At 34.9% G+C, this 17681-nt stretch overlaps 1 protein-coding gene across 7 annotated transcripts in view; it reads left to right on the top strand.

The window, feature by feature from the left end:
- Positions 1-17681, top strand: part of LOC119639736 (probable WRKY transcription factor protein 1) — a 158061-nt gene that overhangs the window by 115247 nt on the left and 25133 nt on the right. For 6 of the 7 annotated variants that reach the window (XM_038037360.1, XM_038037359.1, XM_038037361.1 and 3 more), the window contains one exon: positions 724-792. The exons of the other annotated variant lie outside the window; for it this stretch is intronic. In XM_038037360.1, the coding sequence (XP_037893288.1) occupies positions 724-792 (69 nt within the window). The remainder of the gene's footprint in view (positions 1-723; positions 793-17681) is intronic. 7 annotated transcript variants of the gene reach the window in all.

Genomic DNA, 17681 nt, shown 5'->3' with positions numbered 1-17681 from the left:
GCGGACACGTCCATGATGCAGTGTAGACTAATAACTCCTCCCTTTTTAAGAACAAGAACTTGTTTGTTTTAGCAAATTACAACAACCGATCAGTGGCAAAAGTTGATGATGGCAATATTTTTTTTTTATTTATGAAAAAATTGGACAAACTTTGAATGTTCTAGACTGTCACGCGGTGTATCTATACTTTTCTTATATTCATTATCTATCTGTGGCAAACATTTGATGTTGTATCATTTTGTAAATGTGTTCCGAGTCGACCTCTAAATCTGATCTCTCACTTCTTGACTTTTAGATTAAGTTTATTTATTGAAGATATGCTCCCAAGGCATTTATAACTTTCTTACTTGTTTGCTTTATTAATTAAAAAGAAAAAATTTTGCGTAGTGTAGAACATAACCTCAAACACCACATTAATCATTGATGCACTTTTCCGCTATGTAATAGTAAATATCCATATAAAATTAGAGACATAACGGTATGCGTTGGTTTCACATAATCATTTACAAATTCATTCACCTTACAACCAGTAGTTAAAACTCTTTGGCTTTATTTATTTCACACCACACACACGCGACAATTTATGTTCTTTATTATTCGTAAATGATTAGTTTTCTATTGTATGTGTATGCGTTTCAATTATTTTGCAAAGAAAAAAATTTTTTTTTTCTTTTTCTTTTTCGTTTTTTTTTGTTTTTATTTTCTATGAATTTATTTAAACAGGATGTGCTTGAGTGTCGGATTATTGAACTCGAGGCCGCTGTATTACGCCTGCAGGAAAAAGTTAATAATGTGAGTATATATCTATCAGTTGAATGGGAAAAGAGAGAGAGAGGAAAAAAGAAAGAAAGAAAAAAAAAGAAGAAAGCAATAAAATCTATTAAAATGCATAAATAAATAAATGGCACATTGCTTAGATGTGCGTATGTTTGTGCATAAAATGTAACTTAATGTTAACAAATGTTGTTGAAGTGTGTAACTAACTGACCATTAGAAATTCAATTTCCGAAAGTGTCACTAAAGTGCCTGAAATTATTGACGCCCCATGCATACATAGATACATCTGGCCATTAACTTTATTCGAATGTTGTAATGATTGTCCATACGATTCATATATGTAGGCATCGCATGATCGTAGATAGATACATACGTGTTGTTCTGCACAAAATCAAGATTTAAGTAAATTGCTTTAAAAGAAGTTTAAGCAACGACATGTCTGAATGGGAAAATTAAATAAGAAAACGAAACTCGAAGAAATACATTCATGTTGTGCATGTGTTAGTTGGATAAGCAATAACAACAACAACACAAGCAAACAAAAACTAAACTCATTCATTCATTTATGAATGCCTTCTATAATTCTTCTACATTTGTAGTTTATATATATAGAGAAATATGCCTGTGTGCAGGATATGTTTATAAACATGGATATAACGGCATATAAACATCTTCGCTTAACGTCCATAATAAACCTAAGCTGTAAGCCGACTGAGCTTACTTAGTTACTTCTTGCTGGGCGGTGGTCCGGTGATCTCCCAAGCCCTGTACACAATGCACAAAAATACTCCCCTTGTTGTGCATGCATGTATGCATGCATGCATACATACATGCACATGTAAATAATATTCGCTTGTAATATAACACTTTTCTAAGTAAATCCGAGCATTTCGTATGCAAAAGCCATAGCTGTACTCATCTAATTTTCAGAAATACGTTAAGAAGGCTTAAATCTCTCACGACTACCATTGCAACACAACACGCCACATACATTTTTAATACTAATTCAACTATATATAAATAAATAAAACACCGTACGTTGGGGGAAGATGAAGACCAACACATTTTCTATTCCTTTTACTTTTATGTCCGCCCGTAACCAGATGTCGAAAGTATACTAAATAATACAATTTTGCTTAGAATGGCCAAGAAGTACACATCAGAGTCATTCATGCATATATTTAAATACTAATTCGCCAGCCATTCCATTCGGACATTTAGATACCATTCTGGGCGTTCCTCGGCCTCTTTGATTGAAATTCTCAAGATGACAACAATTTAAGACTGACACGTGTGATCGTTTTTATTGTGCATATACCCCGATAGAATTTATTTTCAAATTTTTAACTCGATCCGCATCTTCGAAAAAGGCAAGGTCTATCTAAACTATTTTTAATCAACCGAAGCGTAACAGTCGCAACTACTTGTTCCCGGGTTCAAATCTCAGTGCGGTGCGATGACTGTACTTCGTCGTTGCTATTCTTGGTCGTTCCTCTTTTTTTATTATTTAGAAGCCTATAAACAATATTATCATCAAAAACAACTGCGCTGGTAAAATTTACAATGTAAAGGAAAAATTTTTTTGATCTTGTCTGATAATCCTGATCGTACAGATAGACACTTTCTTGACACCTCTTTGCTCATTTTGGGAATATCTACCTTCCCGCAAAGTCGAGGAAACAAGTGACTACCAAGTCGATGTTCACGCATTGAAATCTCAGTGTGGTTTGATGACCTTATTGGCTCGTAGCTATAGTGAGAGATAAGTCGTGGCCGATTGCGCGTACCCCTCCCCGCCACCCCTTGCCTATTTCTTTTTGCTACAATTCTCTGTAACTGTTACTAGGCCAAAGACATAGGGGCCACTCTCCACTCCCTTGTTCCCTTGTTTGGATGAAGCCCACAGTGAGATGAAAAAAATGGTACGGCAAGTATACCAAATTCGTTTTAAAAGAAAGTCATCTATCTCTAAGCTTGTTTTTCTCTGTGTTCTTTCACTGCAAACACCTAAAACAAAATCGTTTTCATTTCATATCGTGTGCTTCCCTTTTACGCCTTCGCACATGAAGGCTTTTAAAGAAGACATTAATCCTGCTTATGGCCAAATATACATATATATGTCTCGGTATATATGAATATTTACGCATCTAAACTCTATCCTTTCCGTTTATGTATGGAAGAAAAGATACGCTTTCATCAAAAATGTTTTTTCTTTTCTATTTTTCCTAATTCTCCCCAATTTTGCTTTACTCATTCAAAAATACTCCATTCAGTCATTCGTTTTTGGGTGTTTGACTTATGATATTTTTCTTATTTGTTGTTGTTGTTTGTCATGTTGTATTTTTCCTTTAATGACCGCTTTGTGGTTAATACCATTAATACTTGTTTCTATCCTTGTATCCCCCATTACGGTATTTGCTGTTTTTTCTCTTTTTTTTTTTGCAACGCATGCTACTAATGTGATATCCTCGGGGAGCTTTCGATAAATTCTTAACATATATTCCTGTTTTGGTTTAGGGTTGTTTGTCACACACACTTCAAATTTGTTGTTTTACTAATTAAATTGAATTAAATGTAATATGTTTGTTGTAATCACTAATGTACATGCAAACATCATTAGTATAAATTACATAATGCTTACTACGAAAATGATGAATTTTTAAAGGGGCAACGAAATCGAGAAATTATTTCAAATTTTAAAGAGATTGAATGCAAAGTAAAATTTTTTGCTTAATAACATAATAAAATTTTATTGAATATTTCCTCATTGCGTTGCACTTCTTTCAAAGTCTGCACATGTTTGGCGAAAATTCATCGAATGCGAGACATGACCGTTTACGTACACGACCTACAAAATCGATTTAAATTTGCTTTCGTTAAACAATTTTCATGATTTGTGAAATCCAAACAAATATTAATTGGATAGAGACGGATTCTGGCAGGAATATTGACGTGCCGCAATCATATCCTGCCAACTAAAGCCATTGAGGGAAAACTTAATATGCGTATGCATTTGTATTATAACACACCGATCAATAATTTCCGGAGCTAGCGCATAGGTTTCGTCTCTAAAAAAAATTCCTATATCCTGTGCAGTAAAGCGTTGATGAAGAAGGATTACATGTGGAAGAGGACAGGATTTGTGCAGGTTCAATTTTAAATGTAGACATTGGAAGGGCTGGAAAGATTATTGCACAAAAATTTCCCGCCTTGGCGAGTCGCCTTGTGTGGCATCCGAATAACTCTAACACAAGTTGTTGAAAACGCTGTGAGAGCCTCGCCATCCTGTTAATATACTTGCTTGCACGAATCTCCTTTATCTTCATAGGACACTTATTCGGGAATACCTACAACCAAAACGTATAGTTACCAGCAATAGTTAATACCGTGAATGTATTTAAAGGCAGCGCGCTCTGTGCGAAAACTTGGGCATTGGAAATCTGTTTTCCACATAGGTGTCATGCACAGTGGAGCAAATGTACTTTATCGCAACTCGAAGCCTACAACGACAAAATTGCATGAATTCGAACTGCTACAAATCATTCGGAGATAATTATTTCGGAAACTTAGAAGATATCTTATGATCTTGTTATCCTGACCAATCTATCTTCTATGAAAACGGCGTTAAAGTGTCAGAGGTGATCCTATCATTCATCAAAGAAACTACGCCGGCAAGCAAAAAATATCGAATTTTGCTAAAAAGGAAAAATGTTTGTTCCGGAAATTATTGACCAATGTATAAGAAGTAATTAAAAATTTTTGAAATGTTGCCCAATTTGGCTGAACTGGTTTGAAGCGTGAAACATAACAATCCAGCAGTCGGTAAGTTTGGTTCTTATGATCGGTACAGAAACTGAATTGGAGACTTCGTTTAGGGCGTTTAAAAGTCAATCGGTTAACTTTTTTACTGAAAGCTATGGAAGTGTACTATAATTTCTTAAGCCAAGACCTGGGTACTTTTAAGGAAATAACTCAAGCAAATGTATTTTAAACTCAAAGATCAAAGAGATGTAGTAAGCTCTACTGCAACAAATTGCTGGAAAGGTCTGAAAACTTCTATGCAAAGGTAATGATGCAGTTGCAAAGCAAGTGATTGAAAATCATAAAACAGAATACATACGAAAAAAATAAATAAAATAAGTGAGTGACTTTCATACGTTGAACTCGATTCATTTCATCTCGCAAATGTTTGCGATGGCGGTCAGAAGAAAGTGAGGAAAGGGAAAGAGAAGGGGAAGATGGCTAAGGCCTAGTGAATGTGTGGACAGTCGGTAATTTCTTGATTGACTAGGCATTCATTCTACCTTCGACCAAAGTAAACACTATCGCGCTCGAATTTGGAACCGAGATTACTGACCTGGCCGTCGCGATTTCTATCTGAATACATAAATATACATACTGAAATCGTTTTCTAAAATGCTTTTGTCCAACAGTTTTACAACAGAGACGATCGTGTCGGAAGGTCAGTCGGTACTACTTTATTCTCAATCCAATTTGCGAACAACATCGGTTTTCTAAGCTATCTTAAATCGTTGTTAATAGGACTACCTTTCCAATCCAATTGTGAATATCCCATGAGTCATAAAAAAGGTTAATAACCCGTCAGTCGTGCGTAATTTATTATTAAAAGGTCACGAATCGAGTCATTAAAATTAGATACACACGTTCGCATAATAAATTTTGCGGAATAGTCAGAGTGAAACGAATAAGATTTCATTTGTATTAAATGATAAGTTAACACATAATTTTTAAAAATGTTATTTGCTCAAAAAACTAATAAGATTCATAAACAGCTGTAACTAAAAGAAATATCCCCGATTTTCTATATAAAACATGAGGGAGTTCAAATAAAAAATAGGAGGTAGAGGAGCTCAAGAGCAAAATGTCTTCTCATAACTTCTTTTGCCTTACCTTTCGTCCAGCAAGGGTTTATATTGTAATCAAGGACTGCTCCCGAATTCCTTACTTTTGTATCAAAAAATTTTACTACATTTTTTTTTTTAACTTATAGCAGACGTACTTGTGTTATAAGAGGAACACAGCACTAAACGAGATTTGTTTTACATTTTACTGAAGTTTTAAGCTTTCATGTCAATGCGTAGTTTTTTATTTCATATGACGCGCACATAGTGCGTCATTGAAATCGATCTATGACGCCAAGCGCTCTAACATGAGTGTATGCGCGCATCATAACCAGTTAACTGGTTTTGTCAATAACAATAATCAAAACCGTCTTGTTCAACTCTGTTCAAACTAGAACGCTATGGATTTTAATTTAATGACGTGCACTGACAATTTTAAGTCAGGAAAATCATAAGATGGCCTTAGTCAAAAATCTCTGTCCTTTGTGGAACTATTCCCTACGACACGAGAATAATTCTTCTCGAAAAAGAAGCAAAAACACTATAATGGGGCTTGGCCCACTATGAAATTTCCCACACCACCTGCCTTTATTAATATAATGAGATTTCAAAACAAATAAGAACTCTATTGTCGGGCAATTCTAAGTTCGGATACCCTACGCCACTTGGTTTTGTGGTAATAATACATCAAAAGTTACACAGTGCTTTCATGCGAAGGCACACTTTTCATGCAAGCCCGCAGTTTCATGAATACTCGAAACATCGCATGGCGTAATCCAAATTTAATTTACTTTCTAATAATTTTGTTATTTTCCAGCTTTCGTCATAAAAAGCTAGAGAATATACTTTCACTCCATGTAAAGGCTTGCTTTTCACGATCGTCTCTATATCTATTGGGACCCAAAAAATAAACCTATGTGATCCAAATTTCTTGCCGTTAATTTTTTTGCTAAATTGCTCCTGTAGACCAATTTTCATCATAAAATATTAAAAATGTAAACTTTGTCTGAAGGGCTTAATTAGGGTGGGTCGACGAAATAGAGCCCTTTTATGCGATGGCATCCAAAGTCTAAACCTACGGAGTCCAGGTTGATTACTTCGTCAATTTACTATTGCGAACCAATTTTCAGAATGAAACCTTAAGAGCTTCTTACGCGTATAAAGAATGAGTTTTCGTACGAACGATTTTATGAGCGGGCTTGAACGCCAGCATTACCCAAGCCGACCCAAATTTTTCATATCGATTTAAAATTTCGAATTGCTATTATCGAGCGACTTTTGTCAAAGAATTTTGAAAATTGCATTTGGGTGTGGCATACATCCGCACAAATTTAATATACACTTGTAGCATACGTGACGCAGGGCGTAATTAAACAAATATTAGAACAATTTATGCAATTCATATATGCTTTTTACGCGAATTTAAATGAATTCCTTCATAAAAGTCATACGAAGAGCAAAAGTTGAAGGTTTCTTTCATGCGTTGCATAAAAAATATGTGAAAAAGGTGAATATCTTTTGGTAAATATTTCACGGTATTTAACACTTTCACTGCTTTCGTGTCTACTTTTTCATGAAATTCTTTTTCTTTCTCTTTTTGCGTTTTTTTTTTTTTTTTTTTATTCTCTTCTTTTTCATTTGATTCTCTATTAGAAAAAGAAATATGTGTTTCTTGTTCTATTTGTTAAGCAAACAAAGAGGAAAAAGGAAACAAAGTTAAGCAAAATCTTCAACCAATTTTTTATTTTCATTTTTTTGCTCGTTTTTCTTTTAGTTAAGCGAAAATAAAGCAAAGAAAAATGGCTTAAAAGGATAAAATTTATTAAACGACTTTTTCTTATTTATTTTCTACTAAAAGGAATAATACACATATGTATGTAGGGTTGGGGTTGGGGTTGGGGTTTAAACGGTAGGGAAAGGGATAAAAGCAAAATCGCAGCAAGCAAACAAAGTAACAGCGTTTGGCTTCGAAAAAATATAAATTTATTGGTTTTAACGAGAAATAGCGTACGACGGGGCAAAAGAAGTAGAATATAAAAGTGCGGGTGAATGTGTGCGGTAAGGGTTACTACAATGGAAATTTATATCGAAATGTTTTTGCAGTCATGGCGTTACCAATGTATAATAATCTGATCGCATTTTCAATGTATGCATGATTTGTTGCAGGCATGGTTAGCATGTTTTATCTTTCTCTTTCTTCACGGTTTCAATGATTTTGTTTTATGTTCAAAGGATAATGTTTTTGTAAGAGTATAAGCATTCATTTTTTGCTAAAGTTAACCAACTTTTAAATTTGCTTTTGTGTGTATGTTTGTGTGTTTGTGTATAAGTATACGACTTAGCAGTGAATAATGTTAATACATTATTGCATATCTATGAATACATTTGTGTGTCTGTGAGCAGCGAAATGTATAAGTAATTATTATTGAAATAATAGGATGTTACTTAAGTTGATTTGTCTTTAATGCAGAACTGAAAAAAAAGGAAACTTAATAATATGTTGTATTAAAGGCAGTAAAACAAATGCCGTAATAACATATTGTACGAGGAACGAACACGAACGAACGAATTGTGTATTCAAAATTTCCCTCAATCTATTAAAGATAGTAAGATTTCGAAAAGAATTTGTATTTGGTTTTTTTTTTTTTTTAAATAAGGAGGTAAGGTATAGGGCCTTCTGACCATTGCTTTATTCAAAATCGGAGTAAGCAATTTGCTTTTGAATGCGGTAACATTGCTAGTACATCCATTGTTCATCACTCATCAGCATTAACTAGAATACTCCTTCGACTTTGAATTTGACTTGTTTGGTGCTCCCAATCAATGTGTTACTCTGGAAATTTCTTACGGTTTCTCGCTATGAAATGACATTTTTTTTTTTTATTTAAGGAGTAAACTTTATTAAGTTACATATTTGTTATTATATCAATAATAAGTTTCCACTTTTTAGGCAATTTCGTTATATGCTCCTTAAAAAATTTCTGATCTTTCACAGCAAAAAAATTTTCTATACATGAATGTACATTGTCATCTGAATTGAAAGATTTGTCAAATAAAGAATTTTGCAGAAAACGAAAGATTTGGTAATCTGAGGATGCAATGGTGGATCTGGTAACACCTCCCAGCCAAGTTCTAATAATTATTGCCGAGTCACGAAAGAAGTATGAGGTCTTGCACTGTCGTGATAAAAAAGAATATTTCTTCGGCCAACCAATGATGGCCGTTCTGCTGCAGGGCTTCATTGAGTTTGATTATTTACAGTACACATTCACACTGTGTATGTTATTCACAGTATACCTCATCACTGATTATTTTGTTACACGGCAGAGCTCATTATGTAACATGGAGTCAGTATAACTACGCTGATAGCAAAATTCTCTTTTCGTAAATGGACGTACTGTGGCTATTGCTTGAAGTAGCTCACCGTGTTTCGACCATGAACTATTGCGTTGCTCGACCCATTAAGCAGTTACAACTGTCTTCAGCGATGGATCATTTTGGTTTCATCTTAAAAGCACATCGCAGTCATTAATGCGCTGTGTTTCTTTTAAATCATATAAAGTCGAAATATCCATCTTTTTAAAAAGTACCTATCCTTTTATGCAATGCACTAACGGTTGCTTTGGATGAATTAGGTTTCGTTCGCAATCTCACGAATCGTTATGATCGATCAGCTACAATTGTAACCTTTAGTTGGTCATCATCAATGGTATTTGACCTACCAGAACACAGCGAAGTTTTAACTGAAGAATTCTCAGAGCGAACCCATTTTGGCCATGTACCGCACATATTTCTCTACCCACTTCTGCGGCTCTTGGAATAAAAAAGCACAATATGTCCCTTGTGCTCACTTTGATCTTCCATTTCCAAAATTACTTGTCACTGCTGCATATAACCATACATACCTTTAATCCTAATTATCTGTCCGGCTACATGAAAAAACTTATTTGAACCTGGTGTCGGGAAAAACCGCAAGAAATTTGTCGAGTACATAATATGTGTACACCCCGAGGTCAAGGATTGCTGAGCTAAGCTTTCACTTTTAGCTCTAGCTAAAGGCATAACACTTACCGATTGGATACCCACCTACACGCTATACCTTTGTGTTTTTGCCAACCTCTTTATAAACGTTGGCATGTTGTTGCACGTATACGTGGCATACCCTGAGTGATTCGTAAAGACTTTCTTATACACTCAGCATGTATCAATTTGTTCAATAAATTTTCAGTTATTATGTCCAAATTCGACATATCCATGACATATATACAAAATCGGTTATTCAAGAATAACTACGTATCGGCTCTTAAAACACTTCTGAACTGCTTTTCGAACATTATTGAACACAGCTCGTACATAAAAGCATATGGCACTCAGAACCGCAATGCCCTAATAGTCGCTTAGGATTATGTGTAGATTTTATGTATTAAACTTCCACCGTAATTAATTTAGAATTAAGACACTTGACTTTTTGCATTTCACTCTCCGAGTGTTTTTATTTGATACCCATATCGATGGTTTTATTAAAAACAATTAATCCACCACGTTGTGGCGCCGACTATAGTTAATTTAGTATCAACACGTTTACCTTATAGACTTCTACTCTCCAAATTCCTTCATTTGATACCCATATCGGTTGTCTTGTTAAGAGAAAATTGATCCACCACGTCGCGACGCCGACCATAATTAATTTAGTGTCAATACGTTTACCTTATCGCCTTTTACTCTCCAAGTCTTTTCATTTGATACCCATATTGAGGGTGTTATTAAGAAAAAATAAATCCATCACGTCGTGTTCTCCACCACATTTATTTCAAAATTGACACATTGTTAGGCAGATGATATATCTTCACTTGAAGAATGTATAAAATAATTATCAACATTCTGTCTTGTTTGTCTTATGACTGAGTCATAAGCGTAAAAGCTCAAAAAAAAAAACAAGCAAACTCAATTACTTACACCTTTGTATGGGCATGGCCGACTTTTTCCATTTTTGCACATAAATAATAGAGTTTCCCTTTACGTAAACGTAGAAAATTGCAGGTGAGTAGTGAGCAAAAATGGGGTGGCGTTCAGTTTACGCTTTGCCGCGGACGTGTCCTTCGACCGATTTGGCCCATTTTCAACACTAATCTGCGTGCAAGAACAAGCAATGTCTCTGCTAAATTTGATGCCGAAAGCGGCGAGGGGAATGTTTACATGAGAGATTACAGTGACGGACAGACGGGCATGTTGCTTATCAAGCGCGCATATACTTTGTCGGGTCTCTGAAGTTTCCTGAGGCATTCTTCGGTGATGGGCATAATAATATAATCCACAATTTTCACTTACACATCGTTTCTGTATTTATCTTACTTCTCTGAAACGTCAAACAGGGAAGCTTCCTGGTATATGACACTTTGTTGCGTTGCTTCTTAGACGACTAAAGACATGCGTGTAAAAATTCTTTGCGTGCCATTCATATGTAGCGTAAATGATATGTTTAAATAATTTACGATCATTTATCAGAAGTTATACAATTAAACTTCAAGTTAATGTCAAAAATGATCTCATAACATCACACAACATAGCGGCAGCCTTGATGCCAAATTTAGAATAATTATCGGCTTTGAGTCAATATTTCACGAAAAAATTTCAAATTTATTTTGTTATCAGAAACTTTTTTAATAGCTCGCTCTAATCTTTAACGTTAATTGAAGTAAAGTAAAGTTAGCAGAGCAAATGAATGAATAAAATTCACTCCTTCTTTAGGCAGTTTGTGCGTTTACATGCGGGCATACGTGTGTGTGTTTGATTGTGTATGTCTTAATAATTTGCAAATGTCATCATTTTTCAAATGCACTCGTTTAGAAACAAAGTATTTAGTCACATGACTTTTTAAAAAGAAAGAAAGCAAAGAAAGTGAAGCTGAGAGGGATAAGAGATAAATGCATTTACTTACTATGATGCCATACAATAAACACCTCTGCACTCGGCTACACTTGATAGGCCATTATTTGCAGGCATTCAAACAACAACAAGAAACATTTTTTTTTCCAGCGTGTATTCTTTTCTCTCTGTACATACAATCAAGGAAAAGTAAGAGAAGAAAATAATTATATTTGGCTTATACAACGAATTGTGAACACTCGTCACTTACTCGACAACTTTTACGATAATTTTAGAGAACTGAGAATATGGAAAGTTTTGAAACTAAACTTAAATGGACATCGATAGTGACAATTTAAGAAATGAATCGGAAATCTTCGCAAGCCTCTATATGTTCGTGCTGACACACGAATTGCAAACACTCGTCACTTACTCGACAACTTTTTTATAAGAATTTGAATTTGAGAGAATTGAAAAAATGTTAAGTGAAGTCAAATGGACATCGGTGCTTATAATTCAAAAGTGGAAAGGAAATTTTCGGTGTCTTGTAGCCTATGCCGATGGCAGCATTAAAGCCAATTTTCAGAGCTGTGACTTTTTGCATTATGATACTATAAATGCAAAGACACAAACTGGGAATATTTGGGCATTGTGTTACATAATATTAGAAGCACAGAGTAAACTCCTGTTTGTTGCATGCCAAACCAAACCGTAAAGATAGTAATTTCTTGCGAGATTGCAAGCAGGAATCCTCTTCAAAAAAGCACAAAGTAAGCAAGCGCTGCAATAAAATTCATGAACCCCATGGAATAAGAGATACTTGAGTAAAGCTCCACTTATACATAAAAGTTCAAAAATTACAAAAGCCACAGCATTTAAAGAAATTTGAATAGATTAAGTAAAAATTCCTCTTTAATTAATACCTTTCTTTGTAAAATTTATTAAATTTAAGTATAGCTATAAGAAACTTCATTACGGTGGGAGTGAAATCTATCTCCGGAGATTTCAGAAAAAATTTGAAAAAATTTTAGTTTTATTTGAAAGCATCGAAAAGTAGTGGTTTCCTCTTTTTGATCCGAGAAAAGAGAGGATAAGAAATCACATAATATTAACTTTTTTTCCTATTCCTTCACAAAGTGAGTACATTTGCCAAATTTTGTCTTTACTGCATATATTTTGATCCGTCTTGTTGTGTTCAATCTACAAATCGCAAAACTATAATGAGATACTATGATGAAGTTTTCGCGGATGTGTGGAAAATCCGGAAAGGAGAGAAGAAACTTTGATCAACTCCGGTACATCGACATGTTTTGCCCTAAGGAGGAACATTATTGAAAATGGTTTTGATCGGAACATTTTTCGACAGCTTCTCGTATAACCTTCTATTTTCGAAACTCGTTCTACGAATAACAGAGGAGTGATGCTGGTTGTGTAATGATTGGTCAGGGCCCACTATAGTTACATTTAAAAACATTTTTTGAAATAAATGTTTATTAACATTAACTACAACAACGACAAAAAATTTTATCCCAGTGTCGCTTTTATATACCTACACACAAATTAATTTTGGGTCGTTTCAAAAAAAAAATATAATTTTTTACAAATTAATATCTTAAGCACCCGAAGCTTTTACATATTGTTACATAAAAGAGAATGCGACAACATTTGCTTGCCATCCTTTAGTTCATTTACTAATTTTTTTTTAAACAAACGCAATTTTTGATAGCCTACGTCACTTGTGGTAAAGGACGTATGCAGCCCTCAGAAGGATTTGAGATAGATCCGCCCACCTTCTATTCATTCTTTCACAATGAGCCAATGAATCGATCTAAGCTTGTGAGTCCGTCTGCCCGTGGGATTTTCTTGCCTCCATCCTACCTATTTTAATGAAACTGACGTACATTGGACCTGAATTGGCTGGGCCAAACGTCCGCTATTGAAAAAGTTTCGGATCGGGCCCCTTATTCGACCAGGCTACATTTCCTACAACTGTAGGATGGTGTGGGTGTTTAATGGTGGTCCGTCACTCAGTACAATGGATTTCCTTGCTTTTAAGTAGATTTTTTTACTTTTTTTAATGAACTCAAAACTTCGCAACCAAGGCAGGCTCATCAAAAATATGTAAGGTCTAGCATTCTCGTAATGAAAAATTGTGTTTTTCGTGTTGATCAATTCTGGCCGACTCCCGTGACTCCGTCTTACACAGTACCGCATTACAATGAATAATCCCCCTCCCTATCGCGTTATATGCACAGCATAATCTTGTGAAGTATCAGTCATGGCTTTGAAGCGGTTTATCGTACTTCACACTTTTTTGGTCACAGTCTTTGTCATGTCTACCCATTTTCTACCCATTTTTCAATGGTGCTCCAGAAATGGTTCGATTTCGCCGACAACCGATTTGTATATCGAGCCGTCCACAAATAATTTAAAATTGTCTTAATAATTCATATTTAATTACTTAACAAGGTCATGGTTACTTACATAACGACGTTCTTCGATGTTTTATAAAACTTTGTCGACTTTTCTTCTTCACAAGTAAGCCTCATTGCACCCATATGTCAAAGCTGAGAACACTTTCGCTTTCCGTATCTCTTCCTCGTTGCCGCTAAACTACAAGAGACACGAAATGTAAATTTCCACAAAATTATGCTACAAAAATAGAAAAAAATCAACCACGCCCACTCGACATAATGGGGGTATGCAAATTTACTTTTTTCCTTTTTTTCAATCGCTTATACAATAACGGTGATGAGTATCCAATGGGTCGGTCCCAACCGAATTTAATCTTCTTACTTATATGACATTGAAATTTCTAGAACGAAACCATCCATCTACATCCTGTTGCATTCGATAAATCATCCTGATCCTTAAGCTTAGAAATACTTCTCACGCTGGCACAACGTGTTGACGGTGACATTGTACAGTGCAGTGAGTTCTGTTAAAAATTTCATATAATATGAGTTCTTACCATAACATCAACTTTGAGACGATTACCGAAATACAAAACTGTTTGCGTAAAAGAAGTAGACGGAAATGTCACCTTTCGAACCCGCGTCAATATGACACAACTTGATCTACCGACAAACATATCCCGATATTTCTCCCCAAAAGTAGAGAGTGTAAAAAGATTCTAGTGACAAGAGTCTCTTAATATTTATTCCCCTGTGGTGGACAGCATATGTTAGTGTTGAGTAGAGAGTGCAAAACAATTCGGTGTCAGCGAAGTATTGCTTGTGTCACTATAAATCAAATAGATACAAGTGGGCTTTATAGTGGTTTGCATTTAAATCAATCTAAAGATATTAACACACATTAATCAATTCGGTTGACGTTTTCAACAAGAGTACAACAACACTCGCATTTATAAAAAGTTGATTTTATTCGTATTACAAAAGATATAAAACATATAATGCACATAAACATGCATACAAGTATGTTATTTTATTAAAACTAAACTAACTACGCTTTATACTAATAAGTAAATTATTTTAATGAGAAATAAGTTATTTCAAGTGCATAAGACCTTAAATCTGTCCACTGTTAGATTTATAGATATCGCTAGACACCCCTCATTTTACTGATATTTTCTCCGGCAGACTTTTCTCTTTCTGTCAATAATTTTTTATACTCGAATTATAAGCAGCTGAAAAAAAGCAGAACGTGTCCTTACATTTTTATGAAATATTAGAAAATATTTCCTTTAATCTTCATTGTCTCGGCTACACTTAGTGCAAGTAGATGGGAATTTCATCACGTCAGATTATTTCGCTTCTCTGCGGCTATAGATTTCGTACTATGCCAAAATATCTTCTTTGTTATCCAAATAAAAAATTAATTCCAAACCACTCTTCCCAAACGGTTTTCTATTACATTATTCCCTTCTTATGTTGTCTTACGAGAATTTTCATTAAGACAAATAATGCTTGAGATACCCTACATCGCATAGTGTACATCGTATATTAAGTTTGCACGGACGTGAGTCAAATGCAGAAGGACTTAACACAGATCCATCTTTTATTATACCGATCGATTCAGAATCGTAATCATAAGCCTGTCTGTTCGTCTGTTTGCCCGTCTATTGTATGTCCATATAAATTGGCGTTCAACCTACAGATCGCAATTTTTGAGATATTTTGATGAAATTTGAGACGCGGATGAACGACCGGTCCACTTGTCCGATCACGCCCAATATAAAGGCCCACTTTAAAAGGACGTTTTATGGAAAAAATTGCAATTTTTCAAATTTCTCAAGAAAACTAGTTCTGTAATAAATTCTGGGAAATTCTATATTGATGCGAAAAAGTTGTTTCGACTGGCGAAATATTTTGAATGCTCTCCCATTACGGTTCCTATGCACACTGAATATGTGTATAGTAAAAAGGTATAATTTTTAATATATCATGGCGAAAATTATTTCATAATAGTAATTTGATATAGAAATCAATCTTACCAAATTTGGACACGTAAGTCTATTTTTTGGATATGAGAATTCCTCCGATATGCGTGCTTTCGTGGCAAGTATGCATTCGCATAAAAATAATGTGTAAGTTTTGATATTGTATTACCGAAACGAGTGGAGATGAAGACGAGTATTAGATGAAGGGTGTAAGGTATCTAATAGTCGATCAAACCCGACTATAATGTTCTTACTTGTTTTAATTTAACTAATACAAAAATTCTCTTCAAGCAATTTTAATGAAACCATAACAGCTTTAAGGGTAATGGTATGCGGCTTTTCATCTTAGCATGAGTTCGACTACATCATCTCCTTTAAAAATCAATATCCGCTGAAGTCATCACAATAATAATTAATGATAACAGAAATTAAAAGATTGTTGCTTTAAGATTGCTGTAAATGTGTGGGTGATTATGCATTGAAAGTAATATTTTTGCTGTAACTTTCTATAAACCTTAGATTTTTTCAATTATTTTTATAAAGAAATCATGCTCCAATGAATTTGCTAAAACAAGTAAGAAGACATCCCACCAATACTGCTTTAACACTCCGACCTATGCCTTCAAAAATCTGATTGTGAAAAAAACCATATAGTCATAAATGAAGTTTGGCAGCTGGCTTCGAATCTAGGGTTTACCATATGCCCACGGCATGGTAGATGCTTCAGGATATGTTCTGCCTAATCACATACTTCACGAAAGTGCTTCAACTTTCACAACCAAATCTAGAATTATCCTTTAAGCTGTGGACGTTGCTTGTCAAAACACCCCCAAGACTGTTATGTAGTCTGTCTGTGATAAAAGCTATCCTGAGACCCTTGATTTGCAGCTGAAGCGTTATTAACAAATTAACGAATAGCAACGCGTTGCTCATGTCAGTTTGATTAGAAATTAGATAACTGACCGGGTCAACAAGCAATGTCTACTGGTTTTGCGCCTCCAATTACGAACGACATTGTGGAAAGGTTGAACCCTCAAAGATACATTGGAGGGAAAGTTAAAGAAAAACTTATGGAAGCAAATTTACATACCATACTATCAGCGGCACTGCTGCTGTGTTAAGCCTCATCTAGTTCCTCCAAATATGACTTTACTAAGCCTACTAGACGCGATACTTAATTTGCTCTACTAAAGAGAGCCGACAGACAGACAGCATTTCTTTTCTTTTAGTCTAAAATTATAATAATAATAATCGTAATACTTTGATTCTTTATATTTCAGAACTGAGCTCAGTTTAGTTCCATTTGAAGTGAGCACTTTTTTAGTCTCCGCCGTTTGTGCTACAAGTGTGCGGATGTATTCAATACCCAGAAGTACTTCATATCATTACTATTATTATTATTCTTACTTTAGCCAAAGAGGCTAAAGTCTTAAAGCATTTCCAACTAAAGCTATCGGCTTCATTAAAAACTCTACCGCGCTTGAGGTTCGAACCCACGACCATTGAGTTGCAGCCGAACAGGACGTGAGATAAACACACCTTTTATTATATCTATCGATTCATCCTTCTTGTCCGCCATCTGTCTGGTCTCGCCCGTCCGTCTGTCCATTTCATTTTTTTATGCTTAATCTATAGGTCGCTATTTTGAAGATATTTTGTTGACATTTATTACACTCTGACAAGTCCTGACCCGAGGACGAACGCTATTGAAAAGGGTTCGTCACAACTTATTTTGAAAAGTCGGTATATGAATAACCATTTTAAGTGAAGCAGTGTAG

The sequence above is a fragment of the Glossina fuscipes genome, unplaced genomic scaffold, assembly GCF_014805625.2.
Source record: "Glossina fuscipes isolate IAEA_lab_2018 unplaced genomic scaffold, Yale_Gfus_2 113, whole genome shotgun sequence".
Lineage (NCBI taxonomy): Eukaryota > Metazoa > Arthropoda > Insecta > Diptera > Glossinidae > Glossina > Glossina fuscipes.
Note: the sequence above shows the minus strand (reverse complement) of the source record. Positions and strands in the feature narration are given on the sequence as shown.